General features: G+C 42.0%; 1 protein-coding gene across 1 annotated transcript in view; it reads right to left on the reverse strand.

Annotated features, from left to right (window-relative positions):
- adamts14 (ADAM metallopeptidase with thrombospondin type 1 motif, 14) overlaps positions 1-17,432 on the reverse strand; it is a 120,615-nt gene that overhangs the window by 75,118 nt on the left and 28,065 nt on the right. The window contains exon 3 of the mRNA XM_072667393.1: positions 899-1,055. Within this exon, the coding sequence (XP_072523494.1) occupies positions 899-1,055 (157 nt within the window). The remainder of the gene's footprint in view (positions 1-898; positions 1,056-17,432) is intronic.

The following is a 17,432-nucleotide window of genomic DNA, read 5'->3' on the forward strand; positions in this document are numbered from 1 at the left end:
ACAGGCCCTTAGAACTGTCCTGACTCCTTCTCTCTGTACAGAGACCCTGTTCCCAGTTCCCATCGATTTCTGCAGGATTTGATCTATCTAGCATTGCAGGGTTTCATCTGTGTCATTCTCCTATTGGTGGATTTTTACCAATGGCATTCTCCTATTGGTGGATTCTTTGTTCTACTTTTACTGTGTTGTTCTCGTATTGGTGGATTTTCACCTGTCATTTTCATATTGGTGGATTTTTATCAATGGCATTCTCCTATTGGTGGATTTGTACCTGTGTATTTTTCTTATTGGTGGATTTTCACCTGTGTCATTCTCCTATTGGTGGATTTTCACCTGTGTCATTCTCCTATTGGTGGATTTTTACCAATGGTATTCTCCTATTGGTGGATTTGTATCAATGCATTCTCTTATTGGTGGATTTGTATCAATGGCATTCTCCTATTGGTGGATTTTCACTTGTGTCATTATCATACTGGTAGATTTTTTAGCTTTGTTCTACTTGCAAGGGATTTATTTTAGCCGTGACCATTGAATACCATCACACTGTGGTATTCTACTATTGGTGGATTTTCACGTGTCATTCTCTTATTGGTGGATTTTTATAAATGTCATTCTGCCACTAGTTAAATTGCATCCATGCCATTCTCATACTGGTGGAATTTAAGCTTTGTTCTACATGCATAGGATTTTCAGTTGTGCCACTAACTGAGGTTCTAGACAGTCGTATTGTTTGGAAATCTTCACAGAGGGCTTCACAGGAAGTGGTCACTGTGCTGACACCTGATATTGCTTTAACATGACAGAAGCCGACAAGGCTTTAAGGCTTTGTCTCACCCAGAAGCCCTCTGTAGTGCTTTTGTGCTCTGCCCTGTCCGCAGTAATACCTCTGCTCACTCACCTTCATTCTGGAGGTCCTCCTCTTTCCTCCCAGGTTCTCTTTTGATGGCAGACCTGCGGTACACTACATGAACCCGACCTTTGACCTCTGCCTCCTGCTGGCCTTTCTCTAGCGGCTCGATGAAGAATTCGCCGTTATCCGTGCGAATCAGTCCAGCCTAGAAGACCACAAGACAGCATCAGTCACACACACACTCCACAAACATCTGCAGCCTGCGGAATAAGTGAACTTTTAATGAAGTGTTATTCTCCCAGGAACCAATCACCTGTCTGCAAACGAAGTGGAAGTCCGATTAGCCCCTGGCAGCTTCTGTTCCACTGTAAGAACCACGTTTATACACACTGAGGCTAATACATTATTCACTAGCTAACAGTTACTGTCCTTCAGCTTCAGCCCAAATCACAATTATGAGCCAAACTGCATACGAGCTCTGGGTAATATCAGAAATAACTCTGCAAGTGTGTCTGGCTTTAGTCGGCTCCGCCTCCTCAGTGTATATCACAATCCCTACATTTAGAGTGTTATTAATATTCACCCTAATGAGAGACTGTAGCTCCGCCTCCTCAGTGTATATCACAATACCTACATTTAGAGCGTTATTAATATTCACTCTAATGAGAGACTGTAGCTCCGCCTCCTCAGTGTATATCACAATACCTACATTTAGAGTGTTATTAATATTTACCCTAATGAGAGACTGTAGCTCCGCCTCCTCAGTGTATATCACAATACCTACATTTAGAGTGTTATTAATATTCACCCTAATGAGAGACTGTAGCTCCGCCTCCTCAGTGTATATCACAATACCTACATTTAGAGTGTTATTAATTATTATTCACCCTAATGAGAGACTGTAGCTCCGCCTCCTCAGTGTATATCACAATACCTACATTTAGAGCGTTATTAATATTCACCCTAATGAGAGACTGTAGCTCCGCCTCCTCAGTGTATATCACAATACCTACATTTAGAGCGTCATTAATATTCACCCTAATGAGAGACTGTAGCTCCGCCTCCTCAGTGTATATCACAATACCTACATTTAGAGTGTTATTAATATTAACCCTAATGAGAGACTGTAGCTCCTCCTCCTCAGTGTATATCACAATACCTACATTTAGAGTGTTATTAATATTCACCCTAATGAGAGACTGTAGCTCCGCCTCCTCAGTGTATATCACAATACCTACATTTAGAGTGTTATTAATATTAACCCTAATGAGAGACTGTAGCTCCTCCTCCTCAGTGTATATCACAATACCTACATTTAGAGTGTTATTAATATTCACCCTAATGAGAGACTGTAGCTCCGCCTCCTCAGTGTATATCACAATACCTACATTTAGAGTGTTATTAATATTAACCCTAATGAGAGACTGTAGCTCCTCCTCCTCAGTGTATATCACAATACCTACATTTAGAGTGTTATTAATATTCACCCTAATGAGAGACTGTAGCTCCTCCTCCTCAGTGTATATCACAATACCTACATTTAGAGCGTTATTAATATTCACCCTAATGAGAGACTGTAGCTCCTCCTCCTCAGTGTATATCACAATACCTACATTTAGAGCGTTATTAATATTCACCCTAATGAGAGGCTGTAGCTCCTCCTCCTCAGTGTATATCATAATACCCACATTTAGAGCGTTATTAATATTCACCCTAATGAGAGGCTGTAGCTCCGCCTCCTCAGTGTATATCATAATACCCACATTTAGAGCGTTATTAATATTCACCCTAATGAGAGGCTGTAGCTCCGCCTCCTCAGTGTATATCACAATACCTACATTTAGAGTGTTATTAATATTCACTCTAATGAGAGACTGTAGCTCCGCCTCCTCAGTGTATATCACAATACCTACATTTAGAGCGTTATTAATTATTATTCACCCTAATGAGAGACTGTAGCTCCGCCTCCTCAGTGTATATCACAATACCTACATTTAGAGCGTTATTAATTATTATTCACCCTAATGAGAGACTGTAGCTCCTCCTCCTCAGTGTATATCACAATACCTACATTTAGAGCGTTATTAATTATTATTCACCCTAATGAGAGACTGTAGCTCCTCCTCCTCAGTGTATATCACAATACCTACATTTAGAGCGTTATTAATATTCACCCTAATGAGAGACTGTAGCTCCGCCTCCTCAGTGTATATCATAATACCCACATTTAGAGTGTTATTAATATTCACTCTAATGAGAGACTGTAGCTCCGCCTCCTCAGTGTATATCACAGTACCCACATTTAGAGCGTTATTAATATTCACCCTAATGAGAGACTGTAGCTCCGCCTCCTCAGTGTATATTACAATACATACATTTAGAATGGTCTGATTAGGGCATGTCTGATATATGGTTGGCCAATACTGAGGTTCTAAAAATGATGGCAGTCATTACAGCTCATTTATTTGAATAAATGTAAAGTTTTGGGAAGCTCCGCCCACCCCCAGAGCTACAATATTCATTAATAAAAGACTGTAGGTCTTAATTAGTCCTGCTGTTTATTTTAGGAGAGTTATATCAGTTAGTAACGTGTCGTCTAACTAAAACTACTGTAATTTCTTTTATTTTTGACCGTATCGAATTCTAGAATAAAAGGCAGGCCTCCTTCGCTTTACCATGGCAGCGTAAACATGTTGCTTATATATCCTCCAACCTCAGGTGTGGTAGAACCACTCCCTTCCCTTTTGTTCAAAATACCATCAAGCTGTCATTTACGCCCAGTACAAAATGCCAGGAAACGCATCCGCAGGCTTTTGGCAGGAATGTAACACATGTATTTTCGGCCATGCCGACTTAAAATGGACCAGATTTAGCTTCCAGCTGCCCCGAGGAACCAGCTGAAGAGCAGGAACCACTGCTAAACAAAGATCTCCATGTGAAGTAAATCCTTCAGAATCACAGCGATTCAACCATTCAACTGACCAAGCTGAGCATTTGGGTGGAGTTTTGTGGATATGACCGGGTAGACGTTCTAGCAGCTGACTGTACAGTAGGTTCAGCTCCTAGACTGCAGTGAATGACCTCCGTTACCTGGGTTCATGGCAGCTCTATGACCAGTGGTAAACTATGGATAGCCCACCTGGGAACCAGAAAGTGTTGTCAATGGGTGCCATGTTGGCCTCATAGAGTCAGTGATGGGACCAGGAGGGATTTAACATGGGCCCCATCAGGGTTGTACACTGTACGCTGACCCATGTGAGATTAGGGTGGGTTGTAGCCCAAATGTGTCCCAAATGTGTCCCACCTAGCCCACATTCCACCCATGTGTCTTTGCAGTAGAGACTAGTCTTGTCTACTCATTTGGTAGACCTACCCCCTTCTCCCAGACCAAGCCTTAGTATCTCAGACCGCCTTCACTGAGCTTCCAGCGGATTTCCCACTGGATTCCCAGTTTGTCTGAACAGTAAGGATGCCATGCAGGTCCTGCTGCAGAAGACCGGCCTCTTCCAGCCAAGGCTGTCTGTCAATCACCTCATTCCTAAATGTAGCCCTGCCTTCTAAAAGGGCGGGGTTACAAAACTAATAGGGTTATTTCTGGGGGGGAATGGGCTAATTTTAGCACAGAAAGAACTAACTGCTGGAATTTGGAGACGAAGGAGGAAAATGGGCGGGCTTTGCCACTGAGACATATGAGAATGGGCGGAGCAACACACCAGAGGAGGTGCCAAACCTGTGTTTGTTTAACTTTTGAGAGACGTTGCGCTGTCCATGCTTTCTACAGTCACTGGATGAACATGATTGATCTCTGATTCAGTCGATCAGCCAAGACATGTTTGGTATTGGACACGTGCCAGGCATGGGCTAGAGGGGTATAAAGCCCCCCAGCATTGAGGAGCTGTGGAGCAGTGGAAGAGCTGTGTTCTCTGGAATGATAGATGGTGGAGCTCCATCCAGTACTTGGGATGAGTTGAGGAGTTGGGGAAGATGAGGTGGGGCGGTGATCATCATCCAACATTCTGACCTCACTAACGCTGCTCTTGTCACTGGACGCAATCAAATCCTCACAGTAATGGTCTTCTAAAGTCTAGTAGAAAGTCTTCTTCTCTGGACAGTAGAGACAGTTACTCCAACAGAAGCAGGGTGAACTCCGTGACTGAGCAGGTGTCCAAATACTTTGCAGGACAGTGACGATATTGTTGTGTGATTTATTATAACGCTAAAATCTCCACACTGTCCAGCAGTTGAATGGCCTGCTATGTTCTGGAAGTGAACCGACTGACACAGTGTTATTAATAAAGCCACGCTCTGTGTTTATAGAACAACAGAGTAGTAAGCCTGCCGCTTAATCTGCTTTGGAGTGAAGAAAGGATTGGAAGCATGCCCCTGCAACTTCATGTGAACTGGAGGAAGGGCCTGGGGTACGCTGCTAGGCAAACATTTAGGAACAGCTTGCTTTTTTATAATAATTTGAATGGAATTAAGCATAGTTTCTTTATCAGATGACATTAATTTACCATATTTAACAGAAGGCTTTCATATCATAGCTGTAAAAAACTGCAGGGTCAGCTGATTAAAGCCCTACATAGAATAAACTGTATAATAAATTTAATATCAAATTCAAAGCACTATTGTTCCTCTCTGAATTATTCATCTATTATTCAGAACAATACTCCAGCAGATTGGGATCAGGATTAGAGCACATCCAGGCTTATTATAATGGGTGTGGTCTCGGCTACTTTAAGATCTAAATCTTGATCCTTTGTTTTTACTGCTGTGTAGAGTTCCAAAAACTAACACAGTCACAGTATCATCACTAAACCTTTACGCCGTTAATATCACTAAACCTTTACACACAGCCACATTATCATTAAAACTTTACCTACAGCCTTTAATATCACTAAACCTTTACACACAGCTGCTTTATCCTCATTAAACCTTTACACACAGCGGCATTAGACCTTTAAGCACAGCCACATTATCATTAAACCTTCACACACAGCCACATTGTCATTAAACCTATATACGCAGCCACATTATCATCACTACACCTTTACACACTGCGACATTATCATTAGACCTTTACACACAGTGACATCATGATCACTACACCTTTACACACAGCCGCTTTAATATCATTAAACTTTTACACACAGTGACATTATCATTAAACATTTACACACATCAACATTATCATTAGACCTTTACACTCAGCCACATTATCATTAAAATTTTACCTACAGCCTTTAATATCACTAAACCTTTACACACAGCTGCTTTATCCTCATTAAACCTTTACACACAGCCACATTATCATTAAACCTTTACACACAGCCACATTATCATTAGACCTTTACATCATTAGACCAGCCACATTATCATTAAGCCTTTACACACAGCCACATTATCATCACTACACTTTTACACACAGCTACATTATCATTAAACCTTTACACACAGTGACATTATCATTAGACCTTTACACACAGTGACATTAGTATCACTAAACCTTTACACACAGCCACATTATCATTAAACCTTTACACACAGCCACATTATCATTAGACCTTTACACACAGTGACATTAGTATCACTAAACCTTTACACACAGCCACATTATCATTAAACCTTTACACACAGCCCCATTATCATTAGACCTTTACACACAGCCAAATTATCATTAGACCTTTACACACTGCGACATTATCATTTAACCTTCCACACAGCAACATTAGTATGACTAAACCTTAACACACAGCCACATTCTCATTAAACTTTTACACACAGCTGCTTCAATATCACTAAACCTTTAGACACAGCGACATTCTCATTAAACTTTTACACACAGCTGCTTCAATATCACTAAACCTTTACACACAGCCACATTATCATAAACCTTTACACACAGCTGCTTCAATATCACTAAACCTTTACACACAGCCACATTATCATAAACCTTTACACACAGCTGCATTATCATAAACCTTTACACACAGCTGCATTATCATCACTAAACTTTTACACACAGCCACATTATCATAAACCTTTACAAACAGCTGCATTATCATCACTAAACCTTTACACACAGCTGCATTATCATCACTAAACCTTTACACACAGCCACATTATCATAAACCTTTACACACAGCTGCATTATCATCACTAAACCTTTACACACAGCCACATTATCATAAACCTTTACACACAGCCACATTATCATTAGACCTTTACATCATTAGACCAGCCACATTATCATAAACCTTTACATACAGCTGCATTATCATCACTAAACTTTTACACACAGCCACATTATCATAAACCTTTACAAACAGCTGCATTATCATAAACCTTTACACACAGCTGCATTATCATCACTAAACCTTTACACACAGCCACATTATCATAAACCTTTACACACAGCCGCATTATCATAAACTTTTACACACAGCTGCATTATCATAAACCTTTACACACAGCCACATTATCATAAACCTTTACACACAGCCACATTATCATAAACCTTTACACACAGCTGCATTATCATAAACCTTTACACACAGCCACATTATCATAAACCTTTACACACAGCTGCATTATCATAAACCTTTACACACAGCCACATTATCATTAAACATTTATACACTGCGACATTATCATTTAATCTTACACACAGCGACGTTAGTATTACTAAACCTTTACACACAGCGACATTATCATTAAACTTTTACACCCAGCTGCTTTAATATCACTAAACTTTTACACACAGCCCCATTATCATTAGACCTTTACACACAGCCAAATTATCATTAGACCTTTACACACTGCGACATTATCATTTAACCTTCCACACAGCAACATTAGTATCACTAAACCTTAACACACAGCCACATTCTCATTAAACTTTTACACACAGCTGCTTCAATATCACTAAACCTTTACACGCAGCCACATTATCATAAACCTTTACACACAGCTGCATTATCATAAACCTTTACACACAGCTGCATTATCATCACTAAACTTTTACACACAGCCACATTATCATAAACCTTTACAAACAGCTGCATTATCATAAACCTTTACACACAGCTGCATTATCATCACTAAACCTTTACACACAGCCACATTATCATAAACCTTTACACACAGCCACATTATCATAAACCTATACACACAGCTGCATTATCATAAACCTATACACACAGCTGCATTATCATCACTTAACCTTTACACACAGCCACATTATCATCACTTAACCTTTACACACAGCCACATTATCATAAACCTTTACACACAGCCACATTATCATAAACCTTTACACACAGCCGCATTATCATAAACCTTTACACACAGCTGCATTATCATAAACCTTTACACACAGCCACATTATCATAAACCTTTACACACAGCCACATTATCATTAGACCTTTACACACAGCCACATTATCATAAACCTTTACACACAGCTGCATTATCATAAACCTTTACACACAGCTGCATTATCATAAACCTTTACACACAGCCACATTATCATTAGACCTTTACACACAGCCACATTATCATTAGACCTTTACACACAGCCACATTATCATAAACCTTTACACACAGCCCCATTATCATTAGACCTTTACACACAGCCACATTATCATAAACCTTTACACACAGCCACATTATCATTAGACCTTTACACACAGCCACATTATCATTAAACCTTTACACACAGCCACATTATCATTAGACATTTACACACAGCCACATTATCATAAACCTTTACACACAGCCACATTATCATAAACCTTTACACACAGCTACATTATCATAAACCTTTACACACAGCCACATTATCATAAACCTTTACACACAGCCACATTATCATAAACCTTTACACACAGCCACATTATCATTAGACCTTTACACACAGCTACATTATCATAAACCTTTACACACAGCTGCATTATCATCACTAAACTTTTACACACAGCTGCATTATCATAAACTTTTACACACAGCCACATTATCATAAACCTTTACACACAGCCACATTATCATTAGACATTTACACACAGCTACATTATCATAAACCTTTACACACAGCCACATTATCATAAACCTTTACACACAGCTACATTATCATAAACCTTTACACACAGCCACATTATCATAAACCTTTACACACAGCCACATTATCATAAACCTTTACACACAGCTACATTATCATAAACCTTTACACACAGCCACATTATCATAAACCTTTACACACAGCCACATTATCATTAGACCTTTACACACAGCTACATTATCATAAACCTTTACACACAGCCACATTATCATAAACCTTTACACACAGCCACATTATCATTAGACCTTTACACACAGCTACATTATCATAAACCTTTACACACAGCCACATTATCATAAACCTTTACACACAGCCACATTATCATTAGACCTTTACACACAGCCACATTATCATTAGACCTTTACACACAGCTACATTATCATAAACCTTTACACACAGCCCCATTATCATTAGACCTTTACACACAGCCACATTATCATTAGACCTTTACACACAGCTACATTATCATAAACCTTTACACACAGCTGCATTATCATCACTAAACTTTTACACACAGCTGCATTATCATAAACTTTTACACACAGCTGCATTATCATCACTAAACTTTTACACACAGCTGCATTATCATCACTAAATTTTTACACACATTTTTTATGTTTACAAATGTAAAAGTTTCTTAATAAAAGTAAAAGCTTTATTAAGGTTCATCAATAAACCTTTTAAACATCGCCTGTAGCTCCTAAAGCTCCACGTACCCCCAGATTAGAGCTATAGGCTAGTAGCCTAAACATCCATGTACAGATGGACATTTGGCTATATGCTAGCAGCTTGTAGCCTAAACATCCATCTACTTGTTGACATTTAGCAACATGCTAGCAGCCTGTAGCCTAAACACACGAAAGGCATGAAATAGGGTATAAATTCAGAGGGATGTTCTGGGGTATCAAGGCTAAAAGCAACAGACAGTCCTGTCCGTCATCCTAACGCACACTTTACTAACATTAAATCAATGTTCTACTGAAACTCGGCACCACAGGAAGTCTAATCTAGTCTCGGGGCAGAGGATCAAACTGTGAGACCGTAACCTGCCGATCATTTTCCGTTCCCATTTTCCACACAGTCATGCGCCACACTGCAGCTGGCACGCCATACAGCCTGACTCCACAGCGCCGACACAGCAAATATAAACCTTCCTTAAGCTCAGACATACACTAAATTCCACACGGCAGCACCACCGGCTTTGAAGATGGATACATACATGAGTCTAAGCACAGGCTCTTTCCATCATGTGCTGCTTAAGGGTTTGCCACACTAGCAGGTCAGGGAGTCTCACAGAGAAGCACAGCGTGGCCTTAGACCAGGCACTGTCCACTCACAGGGCCTTAAAGCTGCCATATGAAACATTTACTAAGTATCTAACTCGTAGTTTAATGTATAAAACAGCAAGCATGGGACTTATAGTAGATATTTTTTGTAATTATCCAAAAGAGTCTGAGATCCCAGATCCAGTAGTCATATGCATAAGGCTATCTCTAGTGGGCGAAGTTTATGTAAATGTTGTAGGTGTAAATACAACATGTCAGGACTGTTACATAACAGTTTTGGGTTTGGGTGACCCTAAGCTCTGACCCAGACTATCGAAGTTGGGATATGAATGGACATAGTAATGCCTCCCAGACGAAGAACACAGAAGGGCTAAAAACCACCAACAGGACAACAGCTATAAATCCACCAATACAAAAAGAGCATAGCTGAAACTCCCCCAACAGGAAAACAGCGTAGTTAAACTGACTGAAAATCCACCAGCAAACATCCACCAATACAAGAACATCACAGCTACACATCCACCAATAGGAGAACATAAGGTATAGAAACCCACCAATAGGAGAAGACCACAGCTAAACATCCACCAATTGGAGACCACCACAGCTAAACATCCACCAATTGGAGACCACCACAGCTAAACATCCACCAATTGGAGACCACCACAGCTAAACATCCACCAATAGGAGAACACCACAGCTAAACATCCACCAATAAGAGAACACCACAGCTACACATCCACCAATTGGAGACCACCACAGCTAAACATACACCAATAGGAGAACACCACAGCTAAACATCCACCAATTGGAGACCACCACAGCTAAACATCCACCAATTGGAGACCACCACAGCTAAACATCCACCAATTGGAGAACACCACAGCTAAACATCCACCAACAGGAGACCACCACAGCTAAACATCCACCAATTGGAGAACACCACAGCTAAACATCCACCAACAGGAGACCACCACAGCTAAACATCCACCAATTGGAGAACACCACAGCTAAACATCCACCAATAGGAGAACACCACAGCTAAACATCCACCAATTGGAGACCACCACAGCTAAACATCCACCAACAAGAGACCACCACAGCTAAACATCCACCAATTGGAGAACACCACAGCTAAACATCCACTGACTGCTGACGAACGTCTGACTGTTGATGAACGTCTGACTGTTGACGAACGTCTGACTGTTGATGAACGTCTGACTGCTGACGAACGTCTGACTGCTGACGAAAGTCTGACTGTTGATGAACGTCTATCTGTTAACGAACGTCTGACTGTTGACGAACGTCTGACTGTTAACGAACGTCTGACTGTTGACGAACGTCTGACTGTTGATGAATGTCTGACTGTTGATGAACGTCTGACTGCTGACGAATGTCTGACTGTTGATGAACGTCTGTCTGTTAACGAACGTCTGACTGCTGACGAACGTCTTACTGTTGATGAACGTCTGACTGTTGATGATCGTCTGACTGTTGATGAACGTCTGACTGCTGACGAACGTCTGACTGTTGACGAACGTCTGACTGTTGATGAACGTCTGACTGCTGACGAACGTCTGACTGCTGATGAACGTCTGACTGCTGACGAACGTCTGACTGTTGACGAACGTCTGACTGCTGACGAACGTCTGACTGAACGTCTGACTGCTGATGAACGTCTGTCTGTTGATGAACGTCTGACTGCTGACGAACGTCTGACTGCTGACGAACGTCTGACTGTTGATAAACGTCTGACTGCTGACGAACGTCTGACTGCTGACGAACGCCTGACTGTTGACGAACGTCTGACTGCTGACGAACGTCTGACTGTTAACGAACGTCTGACTGCTGACGAACGTCTGACTGAACGTCTGACTGCTGATGAACTTCTGTCTGTTGATGAACGTCTGACTGCTGATGAACGTCTGTCTGGGCTGTTTTCAGTCAGTGGAGCTCCTCCTGTGTTTTCCGATGCTGAGATACACGGCAATACTCCAGAAACTGACCTGAACACCCCTCATTTCGAGACCACCACGCCCATCAGCGTAGATATACTCCCAAGCAGCGCTGCTGATTAACCGACGCAGACAGACGGGGTGAAAGTAGACGGTTGACGGGGTGGAAGACAGAGACGAGGATGGGAAGGGAAGGGACGTTCGGAAAAAGCCACTCCATTAGAAAACAAGGACAATTCCACAGTTTCTCACAATACAGCGTAAGGTCAGAGGGCCGTGTTTAATAAGAGCAGGAACAGCAGCTAACAAGGTAAAGGGGGTCAGTTCTGATCCCAGGATAGCTTTAAAGTGTTTGGTAAACAAGCCAGGGATAAAGAAAGCCTATACGGGGAAAACCGAGAGGGAAACATGGAGCTTTATTGTTATTCCAGAGAATAACATGCAATTTGAGGGAGGCTGTTTTGCCAGCCTATAATCTGCAGTCAGAAGCAGAGGCTTGTGTTTGAAGTAAGTCTCTGCCGAAGAGCTGGCGAAGAGCTGGCGAAGAGCTGCTGAAGAGCTGTGTGTCACTCGCACACCTCTAAACACTCACACGCTGTCCCATATGTTAAGACAGCAGCAGCTGGTACACCCGGCGGCCAGCTATGGCCTAAAAGTGGGCGCAGTGGCCACAAGTTAATGGACAGGCTTTCGAGGCGAGCCGTGCGAGGAACGTTCTCAGAAATAGGCTTTCTCTTCCTCGTACCCTCCAGACACACTCATCACCTTTTATCTTTTTATCAAGCAAACAGATCATTTCTTTTTTCATATACAGTAAACACATATATATATATATATATATATATATATATATATATACACACACACACACACACACACACACACACGACCACAGCTAAACATCCACCAATAGCAGAAGACCACAGCTAAACATCCACCAATAGCAGAAGACCACAGCTAAACATCCACCAATAGGAGAACACCACAGCTAAACATCCACCAATGGGAGAACACCACAGCTAAACATCCACCAATAAAAGAACACCACAGCTAAACATCCACCAATAGGAGAACACCACAGCTAAACATCCACCAATGGGAGAACACCACAGCTAAACATCCACCAATAGCAGAAGACAACAGCTAAACATCCACCAATAAGAGAACACCACAAGTAAACATCCACCAATAGCAGAAGACCACAGCTAAACGTCCACCAATAGGAGAACACCACAGCTAAACATCCACCAATAGGAGAACACCACAAGTAAACATCCACCAATAAGAGAACACCACAAGTAAACATCCACCAATAGCAGAAGACCACAGCTAAACGTCCACCAATAGGAGAACACCACAGCTAAACATCCCCCAATAGGAGAACACCACAGCTAAACATCCACCAATTGGAGAACACCACAGCTAAACTTCCACCAATAGGAGAACACCACAGCTAAACATCCACCAATAGAAGAACACCACAGCTAAACATCCACCAATAGAAGAACACCACAGCTAAACATACACCAATAGGAGAACACCACAGCTAAACATCCACCAATAGGAGAACACCACAGCTAAACATCCACCAATAGGAGAACACCACACCTAAACATCCACCAATAGAAGAACACCACAGCTAAACATCCACCAATTGGAGAACACCACAGCTAAACATCCACCAATAGGAGAACACCACAAGTAAACATCCACCAATAGCAGAAGACCACAGCTAAACATCCACCAATAGGAGAACACCACAGCTAAACATCCACCAATAGAAGAACACCACAGCTAAACATACACCAATAGGAGAACACCACAGCTAAACATCCACCAATAGGAGAACACCACAGCTAAACATCCACCAATAGGAGAACACCACAGCTAAACATCCACCAATTGGAGAACACCACAGCTAAACATCCACCAATAGGAGAACACCACAGCTAAACATACACCAATAGAAGAACACCACAGCTAAACATCCACCAATTGGAGAACACCACAGCTAAACATCCACCAATAGGAGAACACCACAGCTAAACATCCACCAATAGGAGAACACCACAGCTAAACATCCACCAATGGGAGAACACCACAGCTAAACATACACCAATAGGAGAACACCACAGCTAAACATACACCAATAGAAGAACACCACAGCTAAACATCCACCAATAGGAGAACACCACAGCTAAACATCCACCAATAGAAGAACACCACAGCTAAACATACACCAATAGGAGAACACCACAGCTAAACATCCACCAATAGGAGAACACCACAGCTAAACATCCACCAATAGGAGAACACCACAGCTAAACATCCACCAATTGGAGAACACCACAGCTAAACATCCACCAATAGGAGAACACCACAGCTAAACATCCACCAATAGAAGAACACCACAGCTAAACATCCACCAATTGGAGAACACCACAGCTAAACATCCACCAATAGGAGAACACCACAGCTAAACATCCACCAATAGGAGAACACCACAGCTAAACATCCACCAATGGGAGAACACCACAGCTAAACATCCACCAATAGCAGAAGACCACAGCTAAACATCCACCAATAGAAGAACACCACAGCTAAACATCCACCAATAGGAGAACACCACAGCTAAACATCCACCAATGGGAGAACACCACAGCTAAACATCCACCAATAGAAGAACACCACAGCTAAACATCCACCAATAGAAGAACACCACAGCTAAACATCCACCAATAGAAGAACACCACAGCTAAACATCCACCAATAGAAGAACACCACAGCTAAACATCCACCAATAGGAGAACACCACAGCTAAACATCCACCAATAGGAGAACACCACAGCTAAACATCCACCAATAGGAGAACACCACAAGTAAACATCCACCAATAGCAGAAGACCACAGCTAAACGTCCACCAATAGGAGAACACCACAGCTAAACATCCACCAATAGGAGAACACCACAGCTAAACATCCACCAATAGGAGAACACCGCAGCTAAACATCCACCAATAGGAGAACACCACAGCTAAACATCCACCAATAGCAGAACATAAGGTCTAGAAACGCACCAATAGCAGAACAGAACTTCTTTTTATATACACACTAATTGGACAAAAGTATTGGGACACCTGCTCATTCACTGTTTCCTCTAGAATCAAGAGTATTAAAAAGGAGTAACTGTCTCTACTGTCCAGAAAAGAAGGCTTTCTACTAGATTTTATAAAGGAGGAGCATTGCTGTGAGGATTTGATTGCATTCAGCGACAAGAGCGTTAGTGAGGTCGGAATGTTGGTTGGATGATTGGTCACCACCCCACCTCATCATCTCCAACTCCCCAACTCAGTATCCCAAAAGTACTGGAAGGAGCTCCACCACCATCCATCATTCCAGAGAACACAGTTCTTCCACTGCTCCACAGCTCCTCAATGCTGCTGGGGGGCTTTACATGGTTCACAAGGGGCTAGACATGCTCAAAGGAGCTGGTTTTGTCTCTTGCAGACTGATTAGTTGTAGCAGGATGTCGATACCGGTTTGAGTGAACGCTCACACTGAACCCCTTCCTGTTTAATTAGCATCAAAATAACAGCAATCAAACTGGAAAGGTTTCATTGTTGTTTAATTGGCACCTAATTTAATGTCAATTAAACGATAAGAGGTTTCGTTTAACAGTAATTGAGCTGGAAGGTTTCACTTTTACAGCATTTATCTGAGTCTCTTATATATTAAGCCTGCATAACCAATGAGGGCGATGCTAAAAATGCATATGCAATATTTAAAACCGACACATTGTTCTTCTTCTTCTTATTATAATTATGGTTTTTAGGAATGTAGCTGTTCGGGTTTCTACAAATGTGGCTTTTTAACACCACTATGTAATTGCAGCGTCGTTTTTGGCTCCAGTCAGGTTCAACTCCATTCCAAGCCACGGTTTGAAATAATGGCAGCTGCAGTAGAGTCTGAGTCTGACTCCGTTAGGTGGTTTTACACTGAGAGCAGTGTGGACGGCCTACCGCAGCAGCACTAGCACCATGCACAATCACCTGAGGAGCAAACACACTGGCACTATTGTGGACGCCGGGCCGGCAGAAACGGCGAACCCACCGTGAGTGTTGTCCAAGGAAGCCATGGATGGATGGATGGGTTGATGGATGGATGGATGGATGGATGGGTTGATGGATGGATGGATGGATGGATGGATGGGTTGATGGATGGATGGATGGATGGGTGGGTTGATGGATGGATGGGTTGATGGATGGATGGATGGATGGATGGATGGATGGGTGGGTTGATGGATGGATGGGTTGATGGATGGATGGATGGATGGATGGATGGGTGGGTTGATGGATGGATGGGTTGATGGATGGATGGATGGATGGATGGATGGGTGGGTTGATGGATGGATGAGTTGATGGATGGATAGATGGATGGGTTGATGGATGGATGGATGGATGGATGGATGGATGGGTTGATGGATGGATGGATGAATGTATGGATGGATGGATGGGTTGATGGATGGGTTGATGGATGGATGGATGGATGGATGGGTTGATGGATGGATGGATGGATGGATGGGTTGATGGATGGATGGATGGATGGATGGATGGGTTGATGGATGGATGGATGGATGGATGGATGGGTTGATGGATGGATGGGTTGATGGATGGATGGATGGATGGATGGATGGATGGGTTGATGGATGGATGGATGGATGGATGGATGGATGGGTTGATGGATGGATGGATGGATGGATGGATGGATATATGGATGGATGGATGGATGGATGGGTTGATGGATGGGTTGACTGATGGATGGATGGATGGATGGATGGGTTGATGGATGGGTTGATGGATGGATGGATGGATGGATGGGTTGATGGATGGGTTGATGGATGGATGGATGGTTGATTGATGGATGGATGGTTGATTGATGGATGGATGGATGGCTCATTGATCCCAAAGGAAATTTATCAGCCAGTAGAAATTGCGCAATGCAGCCCAGTAATACAAGAATGATAAAAAATAACATTAAATAGACTGAATGTAAAAAATATGCATTTAAAGCCAATAAGAGATGAAAGGTAGTGCATTTACAAAGAATAAGGAATGAAGCAGACAGATGATAACACTGAATAAATAATCAATAAATGCCTTCTTTTAGCTTTCAGGATGCTGAATTAGCTGAATTTGCTGAATTTGTCAGTTTAAACCTACAGTTTTGAG

Source organism: Salminus brasiliensis, chromosome 22, assembly GCF_030463535.1.
Source record: "Salminus brasiliensis chromosome 22, fSalBra1.hap2, whole genome shotgun sequence".
NCBI lineage: Eukaryota > Metazoa > Chordata > Actinopteri > Characiformes > Bryconidae > Salminus > Salminus brasiliensis.